Below are 17,330 nucleotides of genomic sequence, written 5' to 3' on the forward strand. Positions count from 1 at the left end.
TAAATGTTTGCTCTTTAATTCACTAAGTTTTGGAGTAATTTATCATGCAGCAGTGAATAACAAATACAGCTTGGGAAGTTAGTTCATGGGTCTTCATTCGAGGATTATGCTTTACTTCATGTAAGAAACATGTAAGTTACGTACATTAGAGGAAAAACAAACTACAAATGTCTCCACATATTACTTATAACATCTGGTTTTTAAACATAATTCCTTTGATAGCCTATAAGTGATATTTCAGAGGAAGAGAAAAAAAACCCTGGGGCAAAATAAATTTTCAGCTTTTTCTAAGCTATAAAAAATAAAAACTAGGGGCCGGCCCAGTGGCTCAGGCGGTTGGAGCTCCATGCTCCTAACGCTGAAGGCTGCCAGTTCGATTCCCACATGGGCCAGTGGGCTCTCAACCACAAGGTTGCCAATTCGATTCCTTGACTCCTGCAAGGGATGGTGGGCTATGCCCCCTGCAACTAACAACGGCAACTGGATCTGGAGCTGAGCTGCGCCCTCCACAGCTAAGATTGAAAGGGCAACAACTTGACTTGGAAAAAGCCCTGGAAGTACACACTGTTCCCCAATAAAGTCCTGTTCCCCTTCCCCAATAAAATCTTTAAAAAAAACCCACAAAAACAAAATACGGATTCAAGACAGAAAGACCCTGAATTCACCTCCTCCCACAAATACACCGAATATACACCTACATATAGAACTGAGGGGCTGACTGAACAGTTTCTGCACAACGAACAACAGAGGGATCACACAGAGAAGGGTAGGAGATAGAGACGTGGTAACAATGGGAAACCCATCCCTAACGCAGTGACCTGCAGTAGGGAAATCACTGGGTGGGGGGGTCCACATGCAGACTCACCCACCCTGGGGCAAGGCTGAGAAAACAGCAGTTTAAAGGAAAGGACACGTAGGCTATATGTGAAGAAAATCCATTTACAAACTCTGGAGTGTCTGCCAAATGGGTGGGGAACTGCTGGAACCGTCTTCAGGATCAGGGTACCAAACAGCATCATTTTTTATTTCACTTTGACAGCAAGGACAGGAGGCACCCTATCTAGCCTGCCAAGGTCCCTAGCCCACACCAGCTCCAGCCATCTACCAAAGATGGCTCCAATGCAGAGTGTTCAGGGACCCCACCAACCTGCATCCAATCCAGCCATCCTGCCAGTGTGGAACTGGCAAGTCATGTCCCAGGACACCCGGAGCCCCACTTCTTCCAGGTCTAGCCACCCTGCCAAGGCAACCCTGATGCAGTGTATTCTGGGACCCCCAGATCCACACCCACTCCAGTTCCAGCCATCCCATCAAAGTGGCCCCAGCACAGAGTGCTCCAGTATGCCCCCAACTCATGCCCTCTCCAGCTCCAGCCATCCCACCAAGACGACCCCAACACAGAACATCCTGGGTCTCTCCCAAACCATGCCTGCTCCAATTCCAGCCAGCCTGCCAGAAACCACCTGGCACACACAGTCTACACAGGGATTGCTCATAGACAAGGTCACTCCTTCAAGACTGGAAGAGGTAGCTGTGTCGCCTAATTCATAGAAACAAACACAAAAAGTCAAACCAAACGAGGAAAGAAATACATTCCAAACAAAAGAACCCCACACAAAACCCCACACAAAAACACTAATGAAACGAAGATAAGTAATTTACCTGATAAAGAATTCAAAGTAATAGTAATAAAGAAGTTCACTGAACTCAGGAGAAGAATGGAAGAACAATGAGAACTTCAGCAAAGGGAAAATATTAACAAAGAACCAATCAGAGCTAAAGAATACAACTGAAATTTAAAAAAAAATACAGTAGAGAGAATCAACAACAGATTACTTCATAAAGAGCAGATCAGCAATCTGAAAGACAGAAGAATAGAAATTACCCAGTCAGGACAGCAAAAAGAAATAAATATTTTAAATGAGGAGTGTTTAAGGGCCTTCCAAGACATCAAGCATACTAATACTCATATTATAGGGGTCCCAGAACGGGACAAGAGAAAACCTCGCTAACCTGTGGGAGGAAACAGATGTACAGGTTTGGGAAGCAGAGAGTCCTAAACAACATGAACCCAAAGAGCTCTAGACCAAGACATTTTATAATAAAAATGGCAAAAGTTAAAAATAAAAAGAGAATCTTAAAGGCAACAACAGAAAAACAACTTGTCATATACAAGGGAAACCCCACAAGACTATCAGCTGATTTTTCAGTAGAAACTTTTCAGGCCAGAAGGGAGTGGCAATTTGTATTTAAAATTCTAAAAAGAAAAAAATCTTATTACCAAGAATACTCTACCCAGCAAGGTTATCACAAGGAATTAGAGGAGAGTTTCCCAGAGAAGCAAAACCTAAAGACATTCATCACCACTAAATCAGCTTTACAAAAAAATGTTAAAGGGTCTTCTTTTTTAAGCAGAAAGGAAAAAGCCATAACTAGAAATAGGAAAATACATAAAAGAAAAAAAAATCTCATTGATAAAGGCAAATATATAAAAAAGGCAGTGGATCAGCCACTTAAAAAGCCAATATGAAGGTTAAGAGATGAAAGTAGTAATATCAACTATAACTACAATAAGTAGTTAGGAAATACACAAAATAAAAAGAAGTAAAATATGACATCAAATACAAAATGTGGTGGAGGTGTAAAACTACAGGGCTTTTGGAATGTGTTAGAGCTTAAACAACTATCAGCTTAAAATATACTGCTTGTATATAGGTAGATATATATGAACCTCATGGTAACCACAAACCAAAAATCTATAATAGACACACAAAAAATAAAGAGAAAAGAAAACATAACACTAAAGAAAATCACCAAACCACAAGGGAAGAGACCGAGAAAGAAGAAAAGAACAGAGAAGAACTACAATTTTTTAAAATGACAATAAGTATATACTTATCAATAATTATTTGTAAATGAACTAAATTCTCCAATCTGAAGACATATGGTGACTGAATGGATAAAAAAACAAGACCCATCTATATGCTGCCTATAAGAGATTCACTTCAGTTAGAAAGACACACACAGATTGAAAATGAAGGGATGAAAAAGGATATTCTATGCAAATGGAAACAAAAAGAAAGTTAGGATAGCAATACTCATATCAGACAAAACAGACTTTAAAACAAAGACTGTAACAAAAAATACAAAAGGTCATTACATGCTGATAAAGGGTTCAATACAAGAAGAGGATATAACTTTCGTAAATATACAAGTATACGCACCCAACATAGGAGCATTTAAATATATGAAGGAAATATTAACAGACATAAAGAGACAAATTGACAGTAATACAATAATAGGAAAGGGGACTTAAAACCCAACTTACACCAATGGATAGCTCATTCAGACAGAAAATCAGGAAGGAAATACACGCCTTAAACAATATATTATATCAGATACATGCGTATATAAAACATTTCATTCCAATACTACAGAATACACAATCTTTTCATGTGCACATAGAACATTCTCTGGGATAGGTCATATTTGGAGACACAACAAGTCTTAATAAAGTCAAGAATACTGAAATCATATCAAGCATCCTTTCTGACCACAATGGTATGAAACTAGAAATCAATTACAAGAAAAAACTGGAAGGAAAAAAAAAAATGAAGACTAAACAGCATGCTACTCTACAACCAATAGATCAAGAGTCTATTAATTTTAAACTAATTATTATTATAAAACAAGAATGCTATTACCCAAATCTGTTTATATATATGGGAGACAAGAGAAAATTTCGCTAAGCTGTGGAAGGAAACACATACAGGTTTGGGAAGCAGAGTCCTAAACATGAACTCAAAGAGGTCTACACCAAGACATTTTATAACAAAAATGGCAAAAGTTAAAAAGTGCTCCAGTATGCCCCCAACTCATGCCCACTCCAGCCCCAGCCATCCCATCAAGATGACCCCAACACAGAACATCCTGGTCTCTTCCAAACCATGCCTGCTCCAATTCCAGCCTGCCAGAAACCACCTGGCACACACACATATATATATTATATATAGGTATATATATTATATACATACATATATATTTATATATAAACTTTCATTCTTTTTCACTGTATTAGACATATATATAATTTTATATGTATACATATATATGTATATATATGTGTGTGTGTATATATATATGTGTGTGTGTATATATATATGTATATATATATATACACATAATTATATATATATGTCTACCTATACAAAGAAAAAGAATGAAAGTTTATCTTAGTGTGATAGAATTATGGGTCATTTTTTAATTTTTTCCTTTGTGCTTTTCTAAATTTTCTATAATGAACACAAACTATATGATACTTTTTGATACTGTAAGGAAAATAATTTTGTAACTATTCAGAAAATTAAATACTTTTACAAAGCTCATTACACACAGATTTATGGGTTATAGCACTAAAAAAATCTAAGCTACTTACTTGGAGGAAGAATATTCTCGGTCATCCTCGATCCAGCAATAGGGGCAATAGTGTTACAATGAATGTTGTTTTTCTTGCCTTCGAGTGCAAGAGTATTTGAAAGGCCCAAAAGACCCAGCTTTGCAGCACTGTAATTTGCCTGGCCAAAGTTGCCATATATTCCTGAAGCCGATGCAGTCATAATAATCCTAAAAGAAAAATCAATTCCCTCACGTCACCATTTTTATTTTTTGATTAAAGTTTATTGGGGTGACAATGGTTAGTAAAGTTACATAGGTTTCAAGTGTACAATTCTGTAATACATCATCTATAGATCACATTGTTCACCACCCAGAGTCAGTTCTCCTTCCATCACCACATATTCGATCCCTTTTACCCTCATCTACCACCCCCTCCCCATTTACCCTCTGGTAACAACTAAATTGTTGCGTGTGTCTATCAGTTTTTGTTTCTTTATTTGTGTACATCTTACACTTGAATTCATTTGGTTTTGACCAGAACCAAATGTTTGGTCTTGCTCCTTTGTTGCTTTCAGTTTTATCTTTACCATGTATTGATAACGTTGCAATTCTAAGCTTTCTTTTTTTCTTTTTTGGTACAATTACACTTCAAGAGACTCAAAAGTGACTCTGTATACTGTTGTCATTAGGTTCTTACTGTCAAGATTCATATTATCTAAAATAATGTTAATAATAAAAGTAATCTCTCAAAATTCAACTACAAGATTTAACTGTTTTAAAAAGAATCACTGGGGTGGCCGAGTGGCTCAGTTGGTTACAGTGCAGTGCTCCTAATACCAAGGTCGCCAGTTCAATTCCCACATGGGCAAGTGAGCCATGCCCTCTACAACTAGATTGAAAACAACGACTTGACGTGGAGCTGAGCTGCGCCCTCCAAAACTAGAAAGAAAAACAATGACTTGACTTGGAGCTGATGAGTCCTGAAAAAACACACTGTTCCCCAATATTCCCCCATAGAAAATTAGAAAGAAAAAAAAAGAAGAATCCCTGGTCAGAACCAAATGAATTCAAGTGTAAGAATGTACATTCATTATCTACTGAAAACAAGAAATATTTATAAAAATCAAATAAACTGGCAATATATAAGTTAAAATTGTGGTAAGAAACATTAGATAAAGCAGGTCTAATTCTTTAGTCCTCATCACTTTGTCCCTCTCCCTTCCTCGATAATACTAAATGCCTCATATTAAAATAATGCCATCTCATAATCTGACCCAATCTCACTCACTTTACTTAGTAGATCAAGTAAAATAAATCGTATCATTTGCTTTCAGAAGCTGCTAGGGTCAGGATAAACTACAAATCTCCAGTAAGAAGAGGTATCACAAACGATTCACTTCTAGTAAATGTGTGCAACCTTAAGGTAACAGGAATGACCTTGACATCAGAGTGCATGGAGCCAATAACTAGCTCTGCCAGGCTGAGTCACTCACATAGATGCAACCATGAGAGTTCTCCAGTTCCTAAAAAGTTTATAAAGACTAACTCCTGTCTGACAAGTACCAGCCAGGAGGAAAGAGCCTCTCATCTCTCCTCATTTGGTCACCGGATATACAAAATGATATTTTGGTCAAAGAACAAAGTATAGCTAAACCCTCAATGTATGTACTGCTAAAATATCAGAGAACGACAGGAAAATCATTAATAATGAAAAGCAGGAGGTGAAAAGGAATATAAAGCTGTCCAGCGCAGCTAATCTGTGACTAAATGATCAATTTAATGAGAGAGTATGTGCCAAAATTACATTTAAAAAGCCTACACATACCTGAAGATGTTTTCCTCAATGTCAAAGCAATTATCATTCCCTGTACCCAAGAACCCACACACATCTCTAATCCCCCTTAAAAGCCACATGCAACTCTACCTTCCAAAATTCTGTTTCTTCATGTGATCCCATGCTGCCCGGGTCACTTGGAAGGAACCCCGCAAATGAACTCTATGGATTATATCTGAAACAAAAAATTATTATATGTTTCATCAAAATTCAACGAGGCATGTCTCAGAAAACAACATTAAGCAATGATTTACTTATAAACAGATGTTAATTTTATACCCAGCATTCAAAATCATCTATTATGGCAATGCTCTCTGAGTAAATGTTTTTGCTTTTGTTCCAATTATGAAACCAATTAATAGTTCATAGCCATTTTCTATATTATTTATAAAATTATTGAAATCCCTGTACATATTTTTAATTTATGCCTGCTTACATAAAAATTCACTGATACCCAAGAATTTTACATACATAATTGGGACTCGACACAAACATTAGTTATAAACCATAGTCATAAACCACAGTTTATCAAGAAATGTTCACAAAACACTCATTATATCCCTACATTCCTATTTTCCCCAGGGTTTATAAATGAGTTAGAGACAATTGAGGAGCAGAGGGTAGAAAATGGGAGGACAGAGGAGGGAGGTAGAGAGGGAGGAAGAGAGATAAACCTATCTGTTTTCGGGATGTCAATCTAATAAACAGACAACCTGGGGAATGATTCAGATAGACAAAATCCTCTAGACTGACTTTTTTTTAATTCAATTTTCTTTAGATTTAGATTTAATTTTATTTTTTTATTTATCAGTTTCTAACCATTTTTATTTATTTTTGTTTTAATCTGGGGCCTCAACAAATGTTTTTACATGTGTTTATTAGAATAATGTGAGAGTGAAAAAAGGAACTTAAAAAAAAAAGGGTAGGCTCAGGTGGTTGGAGGGCTGTGCTCCTAACACTGAGGTCACCGGTTCAATTGCCAGCTGTGAGCGGCAGACTACTGCCTCAGCCTCAGGAGAGCAAGGCTCATTAAAAAAAAAGAAAAAAGGAAAGGGTAGTTAGGAGTGGTGAGCTTAGAGTGAAAACAGAAGAGAAAACACCCCAGCTTCACCAGAGCTCAAAGGAAAGCACCAACATATGCCTGCTTGGCCAACAAATTTTAGCTTTCTCAGTTTCTTTTTTACCCCAGTTGTTACAAGAGAAGAGGAAACTAAAAGTCCCTCTTTGTTCAACTCTAAGACACAAAGATATTGTGCTTCTCCCCAAAAATTTTCTGGCAATATTCTCCAGAAGCACACTCTATAAACAATGATATAATTCACTTCAGTTATCATGCCTGCCGTTGTCTCAGCCACCGGTGTTTGTTTTAGTTCTGATGGACAATGAAAAGTAAGGGCAAAGAAGAGCAAATAGGAAACAAAATATTGTACCTGTGATTTGTTCATTACCTAAACTCAATCTTTCCAACATGGCATTCCTAATGGAAAAATGTCCTCCTTGTCAGAAGCTTCACAATTACATCTAGGTTTTTCCCACCCAGTTCTAAGATCTCCATCATTTTCGGCCCCAGGCTCCCTTCCATATCCTGCTCTTGTTCTTGAAATAAGAATCACACAGCCAGATAAGCATGCTAAAGGCTGTTAGAAAGAGTTCATACTGCTAGAAAATGCTGACAACCTCTCAAGGAAAAAATGGGGGAAACAAATCAAAAGCCACAAAATCCTTCTGAATAACTTTTGTCAACTGATTAAAAAGAATTTTTATCAAATGTTAAAAAAATGGGCTATTTCCAACTATTCATCATTTTCAGTTATAAAGCTTATTCATCACTTACATTAACAGAAGAAAAAGTAAATAAAACCAAGTTTTCCTTTAATGTATAAATTTATCAAATATTAAAAGGCTAAATAGATAGGTATGTTCCACAGAGACATATATTAAAAACAACTTACCCCAGTCTTCATCACTTATTCTACTAAAGGAACGGTCTCTCAGAATTCTAAAAAATTGATATTATATCGATTAGAGGATGAGTATATACGTTAAAAAAAAAACTTTGCATGCACATTACTTTACTAAAAATGAAAATAGAAATACTCACCCAGCATTGTTGACCACAATATCTGCAATATAAAAAGATCTAAGTCAGAAATATAAAAGCAACTATGTTAATTTGCATTTGCTTACAACTCACATTTCTTTAAAAAATTGTTTTTTTCCCCATGGAAAAGTACCAGGGGTGCCAAAAAAATGTATATGCATGACCTGTATTCATCTTTTATTATCGGTATATACTATTACAATTTTAATAGTTTTTTCCTTTTATAAAATGTGTATACATTTTTTTGGCACCCTCTGTATATACAACTGGTAAAAGTGCTTTCAGAACAGAATTTTATACCTATAGCAAAAAATAAAATATATATGATTCACAAAACCACAGTATCACATTACATCAGTGCTTTGCTCTTAAACTTGCATATCTGAATTTTTCCACCTCTACCTTCTGCCATAATTCCATCAGCTTATTATTAATAGATTTAGCTATGGCACAACTCTTAGGTCCTTAGGATTCTGTGATGACCACAAGCCACTACTCATTTAACCTTGAAATTCACTTGGAAAGTTAAAAACCTTAAAAGTTATTTTCTTGTCACTCAAAAGTCAAAAGCCCACAAAGAAAACTATTAGAGTTAAAAACTGATTCCTATCTTCACACATAATTGTACTCTCACTTTGAAAAGAAAGAAATGATTTTTTAAGGTTCAACCACCATCTTGTAGCTATTTTCAACCTATGACTTTACATCTCTGTGGTCTCTATCCTTCTGTCAGATGGTATGTGAACATGTCTCTTAAGACATAACTAAAAAAAAATATTGTAAATATGGGGGTGAGCACATTCAAATTATAAAAATTAATGTTTTTCAGGTTGTACACATGTTGGGCTTATCTGCAGTAATGTTTCCCTCTAGAATTCAATAATCCTTTTTAAAAATTGTGTGGAATTAAACCAGGAAGATTATCTAAAGAAATATGGACTACACAATATATTGAAAATGCTTCTTTAAAATAAAGATTTTTTTTACACAGTTGACCCTTGAACAACACAGGTTTGAACTGCCTAAGTCCATTTGTATATGGATTTTTCCAGTAAATACATTGGAAAAATTTTTGGAGATTTGCAACAATGTGAAAAACTCACAGGCAAGTACTCACATAGCCTAGAAATAACAAAAAAATTATTATATCATGAATACATAAAAAAATATGTAGGAACTAGTCTATTTTATCATTTACTACCATAAAATGTATACAAATCCATTATAAAGTTAAAATTTATCAAAACTTATGCAAAAACACAGACCATACATGGAGCCATTCAGTTGAGAGAAATGTAAACAAATGTAAAGATGCAGTATTAAATCATAACTGCATAAAATTAACTATAGTACATACTGTAATAACTCTGTAGCCACCTCCTGTCTCTATTGCAGTGAGCTCAAGGGCTGTAAGTATCCGCTTACAATACCATGTGATGCTAATAGCTCCCATCAGAAGTTCCTCTCTCCAGTCAATTGTGTATAGCAGTAAAAAGCAATCTCTTACGGCTTTCCTCTATTTTTCATTTTTTAGTGCAATACCGTGAACCTGAATAACAGCATGGGACCCATACAAAGTGCCACTAGTGATTCTGGAAGTACTCCCAAGAAGCAGAGAAAAGTCATGACATTATTTTAAAAAGTTGAATTGCTTGACATGTACCATACATTGAGGGCTGCAACTGTGGTAGCCTGCATTTCAAGATAAATGAACCCAGCATTAAGAACCATTGTAAAAGAAAGAAAAGAAAATTCATGAAGCCATCACTGCAGCTACTTCAGCAGGCACAAATACTTCGTACTTTTTGCAAAATTCCTTTTTATCTTGTTTTGAAAATGCAGCTTTTATGTGGGTCCAGGATTTCTGTAAGGAAGCCATGCCTATAGACTCTAGTATGAATCAAGAAAAAGTGAAGTCATTAGATGACAACTTAAAGCACAAGGAAGGTGAAGCATCTAAAGCTGGAGAATTCAATGCCAGCAAAAGATGGTGTGATAATTTTAGAAGTTAAGGTTTGGCTTAAAAAAATGTCAAAGATACCAGAAAAACAGCTTCTGCTGACCAAGAGGCAGCAGATGAGTTCCGAGACACCATTAAGAAAACCGCTCAGGAAAAAGGGTATCTAGCTGAACAGGTTTTTAATGCAAATGAAAGTGCCCTATTCTGGGGAGAGGAAATAATGCCACAAAAGACATTTATTAGTAAGGAAGAGAAATGAGCACCAGATTTAAGGCCAGAAGAGATAAGCTAACTCTATTTTGTGCAAATGCAGTTGGGTTTCTGATCAGGACTTACCTATAAAGCTGCTAACCCCCAAGCCTTGAAGGGAAAAGACAAACGCCAGCTGCCAGTCTTTTGGTTGCATACCCAGGAGGCCTGGACAATGAGAACCCTCTTTCTGGATTGGTTTCACTGACACTTTGTTCCAGAAGTGCCTTAATGTTGTTTGGTTTTGCACGACACCCCTGGCCACCCAGAACCACGGGAGTTCAACCCAAAGGCACTGAAGTGGTCTATCTGCCCCCAAACACAATGTCTCTAATTCAGCCTTAATATGGAAGGCTCATTACACACAGGACTCTATGGAAACGATTGTGGATGTTATAAAAGAAAACCCCGACAGAGAGAACATCGTGGAAGTCTGGAAGGATGACACCACTGAAGATGGCATTGTTGTTATAGAAAAAGTCGTGAAAGCCATCAAGCCCGAAGTAGTCAACTCCTGCTGGAGAAAACTGTCCAGATTTTGTACGTGATGTCACAGGATTTACAATAGGGCCAATCAAAGAGATTGTAGATATGGCAAAAAAGATGTGGGGGGAAGCGTTTCAAGGTATAGATCTTGGAGAAATTCAAGAGCTAATGGACCACACCAGAGGAATTAACAGAAGAGGACTGGTTGTGAGTGCCAGACAATGAGGAAGATGTAGAAGAAGCAGGGCCAGAAATCAAACTGACATTAGACGATCTGGCAGGAGGGTTCTGATTACTCAAGACTGCTTTGACGACACGAACCCTTCTAGGATACGGGCACTAGAACTAAAGCAAACAGTGGAAGAACGGTACTGTATAGAAACATTTTTAGAGAATTGAAAATGCAAGAGAGTCAAACAGAAATTAGGATGTATTTCCATAAAGTTACACTGAGTATGCCTGCCTCTCCTGCCTGCCCTTCCACTTCCCCCATCTCTTGCACCTCCGCCATCCCTGAGACAGCAAGACCATCCCCCTACCCCTCAGCCTACTGAACGTGAAAGACAACGAAGATAAGGACCTTTATGGTGATCTACTTCCACTGAATGGACAGTAATAATCATCACACCATACAGTTAATAAAGTGTCTTCGTGTGAAAATATAACAACTGTATGGTAAGAACTGTATGAGATATTTTTGTGTCATCATTGCCTAAGGAGTCATCATGTAGAATCTCGTGTGCAAGACTTCTGTACAAGTGGATACCCTATGCTTCCATACACATAAGGCAAGTGATATTTAACATAAAATTAATGTGTTAGTTTCCTTACTGTTTTATGACTCTGCTTTCAAAGAATTATATTACGGTATGCCTCTCTCTCTCTCTCTCTCTCTCTCTCTCTCTCTCTCTCTCTCTCTCTAATTAGAGAAACTGAGAATCAACCTGTCATCACAGGCAAGTGGATTTTTAAAAATGTAATGTTTCCAATACTGTATTATGAATATGACTCTCATACTGCATGCCATAAAAATTTTACAACAATCTATTCACTACTGTATAAGTTAGGCTACCATGACGTAATCATATTGATTATACTAGGCTACCATAAAGCAACCACACGGCTACGTCTTTGTTATCAAAGCATGAATTGTTGTATCTGTAAACATGAATTTCTTTTTCACATTATCTTTTCATTTTGATGTCTGGTGTTCATAATATATATAACATTTACAGTGTTTTGTATCATGTAAGACAATATTGATGTAGGTACTGACAATTCATCTTATAAACCAACAGAACAAACTTACAATATCAATAAATATGGTACAGTACTGTAAATTTATGTTCTCTCCCTTATAATCTTAATAACATTTGCTTTTCTCTAACTCACTTTACTGTAAAACTACAGTATATAATATACATAATATACAAAACACATGTTAATCAACTATATATGTTATCAGTAAGGTTTCTAGTCAAAGGTGGGCTCTCAATAGTTAAGTTTTCGGGGAGTCAAAAGTTATACATAGCAAGAATATTCTAATAACTATGTAGTGCCAGGTGGGTAATAGACTTATTAGTTTGTAAGGTATATAAATGTCTAGTCACTATGTTGTTTTGTACACCTAAAACTACCTTTTAAAAAAAGTTATACATGGATTTTCAACTGCATGGTGGGTTAGTGCCACATTTTTCAAGGGTCAACTATATATAATTCATCTTAATTAATCTGCAATACACTGAATTATTTTAATCCGAGCCATAATTATCCAAATGATTCCACTGGGTCCTCTATAAGACTAAAATACTGATTAATTTTTTTATTTTGTAAACACATTTGGGGTATAATTAAATTACTATAAAAAGGGAACTTAAAGAATACTTACTCACCCCAATAAAATTAATTAAAAAAAAAAAAAAAAGAATACTTACACATTTTTTAAAAGTTCTTAAAGTGCAGAAAAATATAAAACAAACAGCACATATATACAAAACAATTGCCACCTCAAGCCCTTTGTGGAATAATGTCGTGTGTGTAAAGTAATCAATTTGTAGAACAAATCTAAAAATTTGATCAAGAAAGAGGAAGTTTTTAATAAACAAAAGTAAAACAAAACTATTTTACTAGGAAGGCAGTAGCTGCTCTGTTGGTAACATAAATGTAAAGAAACATCACCTATTCTTCCAAAAGCATCCAGTGCTGTCTTCACAAGCTTCTCTCCTGCTTCCACTGAATCTGAAGGAAAGGGAAATCGTACAAAACTTCAGTTTAGATCTCTCACAAATGATTTCTAAATCCTGTGGATCAAAGCACATAACAGATACTCAACAGAACTCATTTTCAAGAAAAATGCATGTATATTGCAGGCACACAGATCAAAATATAGATGATCTAATGTTACAAAAGAAATTTAGCCCCTAAGATAATTCATTAACCTACAAAAAAGAAAATAGAAAAAAAAAGGGGGGTAAATAAGAAGTATTTGGCAAATACAATCTGAAATAGCAGTGTCCAATACCACTTCTATGAAGACAGAAATATCCTATTTCTACATTAACACTGTAGCCACCACATGTGGCTACTGAGTGCTTGAAATGCGGCCAGTACGACAGACAAACTGAATATTTAATTTTATTTAATATATATTTAATATTAAAAAGCCACATAGGCATTTCCCCATACAGGTACAAATCAGAATTTGGGAGGGAGGGAAGGAAGTGCATGTTTAATTTGAAAAAGCATGTTCAATGCTGTATAACTACACATGGAAAATAAACCAACCGTGTTTTGTAATACTAACTACGAAAAGTAAAGTTCAACAGAAAAGAGTGGCTTCGTTATTTTCTGCCAATCAGCCCAGGGGAAGGGCTCTTATCCCGAGTTGTGTGTCCAATGGTCAGCTGTCAACTCAACATCACTCCCACCTCCTATATTCTGTGCAATCACAGGGGAGGAGCCAGGGAATACAGTCCCTTCCCCGGGATCCATGTAGTCCTCAGTTAGTAGGGTTTCCAACAGGCAGGAATTCCCTCCTGTTCTTAGGAATCTTTTTCACCTTCCCGTTCCCAAAACCCGAGAAAAGTTGGTCAGGAAATCGGGCACATCGGCTCCTTGAACCCAGGTGATTGGTAGCATTGGCCGTCACTTTGTGGAAACGATTTATCGTGGAGAACAGAAAACAGTTTATATCTCAGGATTCGGGAACTGGAAGGCGAAAAACATTTCTGATAATGGGCGGGAATTGCCGCCTGGAAACCCTATCAGTTAGATATGCCTGAAAGAGGTAATCACCCAACGCATGGAAAAGCAGATGACTCCAGATGCAGGCAATCTTATGAGAAGATGGAAGACTGATTGGCAGCACACCTAGGTGAGCGCTGAAGAACCACCTGCTGCAGGCTGAGATAGTCATCACAGTTTCCCTGACATGCACTTTACCCAGCCTTTCCAATGGTTACGCAAGCCTCTAATTCTCTGTATTATAACCCTTCACCAATCTGCAATCTCACCAGCAGTGCACGAGGGTTCCCTTTTCTCCACAACCTCTCCAGCAGTTGTTATTTGTTGATTTATTGCTGATAGCCATTCTGACTGGAGTGAGATGGTATCTCATTGTGGTTTTTATTTACATTTCTCTAACGATTAGTGAGGTTGAACATTTTTTCATATGTCTATTTACCATCTGTATGTCCTCTTTAGAAAAATGTCTCTTCATGTCCTCTGCCCATTTTTTAATTGGGTTGTTTGGTTTTTTGATGTTGAATTGAGTGAGCTTTTTATAAATTTTGGACATTAACCCCTTATCAGATGTATCATTGACAAATATCTTCTCCCATTCAGTAGGATCCCTTTTTGTTTTATTGATGATTTCCTTTGCTGTGAAAAAACTTTTTAGTTTGCTGTAATCCCACATGTTTATTTTTTCTCTTACTTCCCTTGCCCGAGGGAAATATCAGTAAAAATATTACTCCGGGTAATGTCTGCAAATTTACTTCCTATATTTTCTTCTAGGAATTTTTTGGTTTCAGATCTCACATTTAAATCTTTAATCCATTTTGAATTTATTATTGTATATGGTGTATGGAGGGGGTCCAGCTTCATTTTTCTGCATGTGTCTATCCAGGTTTCCCAGTACCATTTATTGAACAGACTGTATTTACCACAAAGTAAATTCTTGCTTCCATTGTCGTACATTAAATGACTGTACAGGCATGGATTTATTTCTGGGCTCTCTATTCTGTTTCATTGATCTATGTATCTGGTTATATGCCAGTAACATGCTGTTTTGATTACTATAGCCTTATAGTAAGATTTGATGTCAGGTATCGTTATCCCTTCCACTTTGTCCTTAGTTCTCAATATTGCCATGGGTACTCGGGGTCTTTTATGGTTCCACATAAATTTTAGGATTTTATGTGATATTTCTGTGAAAAATGTCCTTGGTAGTTTGATAGGAATTGCACTGAATCTGTATACTGCCTTAGGCAGTATGGACATTTTAACTATATTAATTCTTCCTATCCATGAGCATGGTATGTGTTTCCATTTATTTGTATCTTCTTTATTTCCTCTTTTCAATGTTTTATAATTTTCTGAGTACAGGTCTTTTACTTCTTTGGTTAAATTTATTCCTAAGTATTTTATAGTTTTTGAAGCAATTGTAAATGGGACTGTTTTAACTTAATTTCTCCTTCTGATAGTTTATTATTGGTGTATATAAATGCAACTGATTTCTCAACATTAACTTGTATCTTGCTACTTTACTAAATTCATTTGCAACGATATGGATGGACCTAGAGAACATTATGCTACGTGAAATAAGTCAGATGGAGAAAGACAAATACCACATGATCTCTCTTATATGTGGAATCTAAAGAATAGAATAAATGAACAACTAATCAGAAACAGTCTCAGAGAGATAGAGGAAAAACTGAGGGTTGCTAGATGGGAGTGGGGGTGGGGATAAGGGAGAAGAGGAGGGGATTAGAAAGCACAACCAGTAACTACAAAATTGCCACGAGGATACGAAAGGCAGTTTCAAGAATATAATAAATAATGTTGTAAAGATTTTATAGGGTATCTGATGGACACTTGTCTTATTAGGGTGAGGTACCTGACCACTGCAGTGTACACCTGATGCTGAAGCTGAATAATAACGAATGTCAACTTTAATTCAATATATATAGTCACAGATTTTGGAGTATAGCGTTAGGAATAAAGTCAATGGAACTGTAATAGCAGTATACGATGTCAGAGGGGCAGTAGATTGTGGAGGGCATCACTTTGTGAGGGGTATAAATGTCTAACTAGTACATTGTTTTATACACCTGAAGCTAATAAAAAGAAAAAGAAAAAAAACACCTTAACAATTGGAAAACCTAAAGGGGCTTCTGTTTTCCTGACCAAATCCTGATTGATACAGGCTGTATATCAAAACTGGGGCAGGGGGGACTGGAATTATCTTTATAAAATAGGGTTTGAAAAACCCCAAAATTATTTTTAAAAAGCTGAAAACAATTTTCTAGATCATTAATGTGGAATGAATATACTAAAATGCCTGCCTCATTATTCTATTGAACACTCAAAACAAATCATACCCTATTTCCTTTCCTCTAAAATTTCAAAACAAAGACACTGGTAATCTCATTTAATCCCTAGCCCATAAAAACAATCTAATTTGCAGAAAAGCCAGTAAGCATTGGCTTTTTAAAGCAAATCTATTCAAGAAGGATCCTTAGAAATACTAGTAGAATCAATATATCAAATGTAAAGGTTGTACTTGCTGTTTTTTTCATGACTTCATTTTAATGCCTAAATTTGACTCTTAAGTTTTTTTTAAAGATAAGAAAGTTACATATAGCAATGATTACTTGTGCAGAATGGAATATGGAGGCTAGGTACAGAAAGGGGGTATTTCACTTCTTACACAATATTACTTTACAATTCTTTTTAAACAATTTTGAAAAGAAGAATTTAATGTCATTCTGTAGAAATACAACCTTTCAGCTAAAAGAGGTCTTTGAAGAACAAGAACATATTCATATGCACATCTACAATGATTTACTGATTATACCATGTGCTCATTAATAAAAATACTAAATAAACAACAGAATAAAAGCTAGACTTGAGAAATAATCTACATCAAAAGTTTAAAAACTTCTCACATATAAAATATATAGCCAAATAGCTTTGGCTAACTTAGGTAAAATCTAATTTCATAACTACACAGGAATGCTGAGATACTTGCTCAATGATTATTAATGTAAACAATAGCATTAGTTGAAGGAAAATTTTAAAAACAG

The 17,330-nt window shown here is 35.9% G+C and overlaps 1 protein-coding gene across 2 annotated transcripts in view; it reads right to left on the minus strand.

Annotated features, from left to right (window-relative positions):
• HSD17B4 (hydroxysteroid 17-beta dehydrogenase 4) overlaps positions 1 to 17,330 on the minus strand; it is a 90,447-nt gene that overhangs the window by 55,132 nt on the left and 17,985 nt on the right. For both annotated transcript variants that reach the window (XM_081053132.1, XM_081053133.1), the window contains exons 4-8: positions 13,204 to 13,263; positions 8,331 to 8,352; positions 8,182 to 8,228; positions 6,320 to 6,404; positions 4,436 to 4,623 (exon numbers count right to left, since the gene is read on the minus strand). In XM_081053132.1, coding sequence (XP_080909258.1) covers positions 4,436 to 4,623; positions 6,320 to 6,404; positions 8,182 to 8,228; positions 8,331 to 8,352; positions 13,204 to 13,263 — 402 coding nt within the window. The remainder of the gene's footprint in view (positions 1 to 4,435; positions 4,624 to 6,319; positions 6,405 to 8,181; positions 8,229 to 8,330; positions 8,353 to 13,203; positions 13,264 to 17,330) is intronic.

The sequence above is a fragment of the Rhinolophus hipposideros genome, assembly GCF_964194185.1.
Source record: "Rhinolophus hipposideros genome assembly, chromosome: 7".
Classification (NCBI taxonomy): domain Eukaryota; kingdom Metazoa; phylum Chordata; class Mammalia; order Chiroptera; family Rhinolophidae; genus Rhinolophus; species Rhinolophus hipposideros.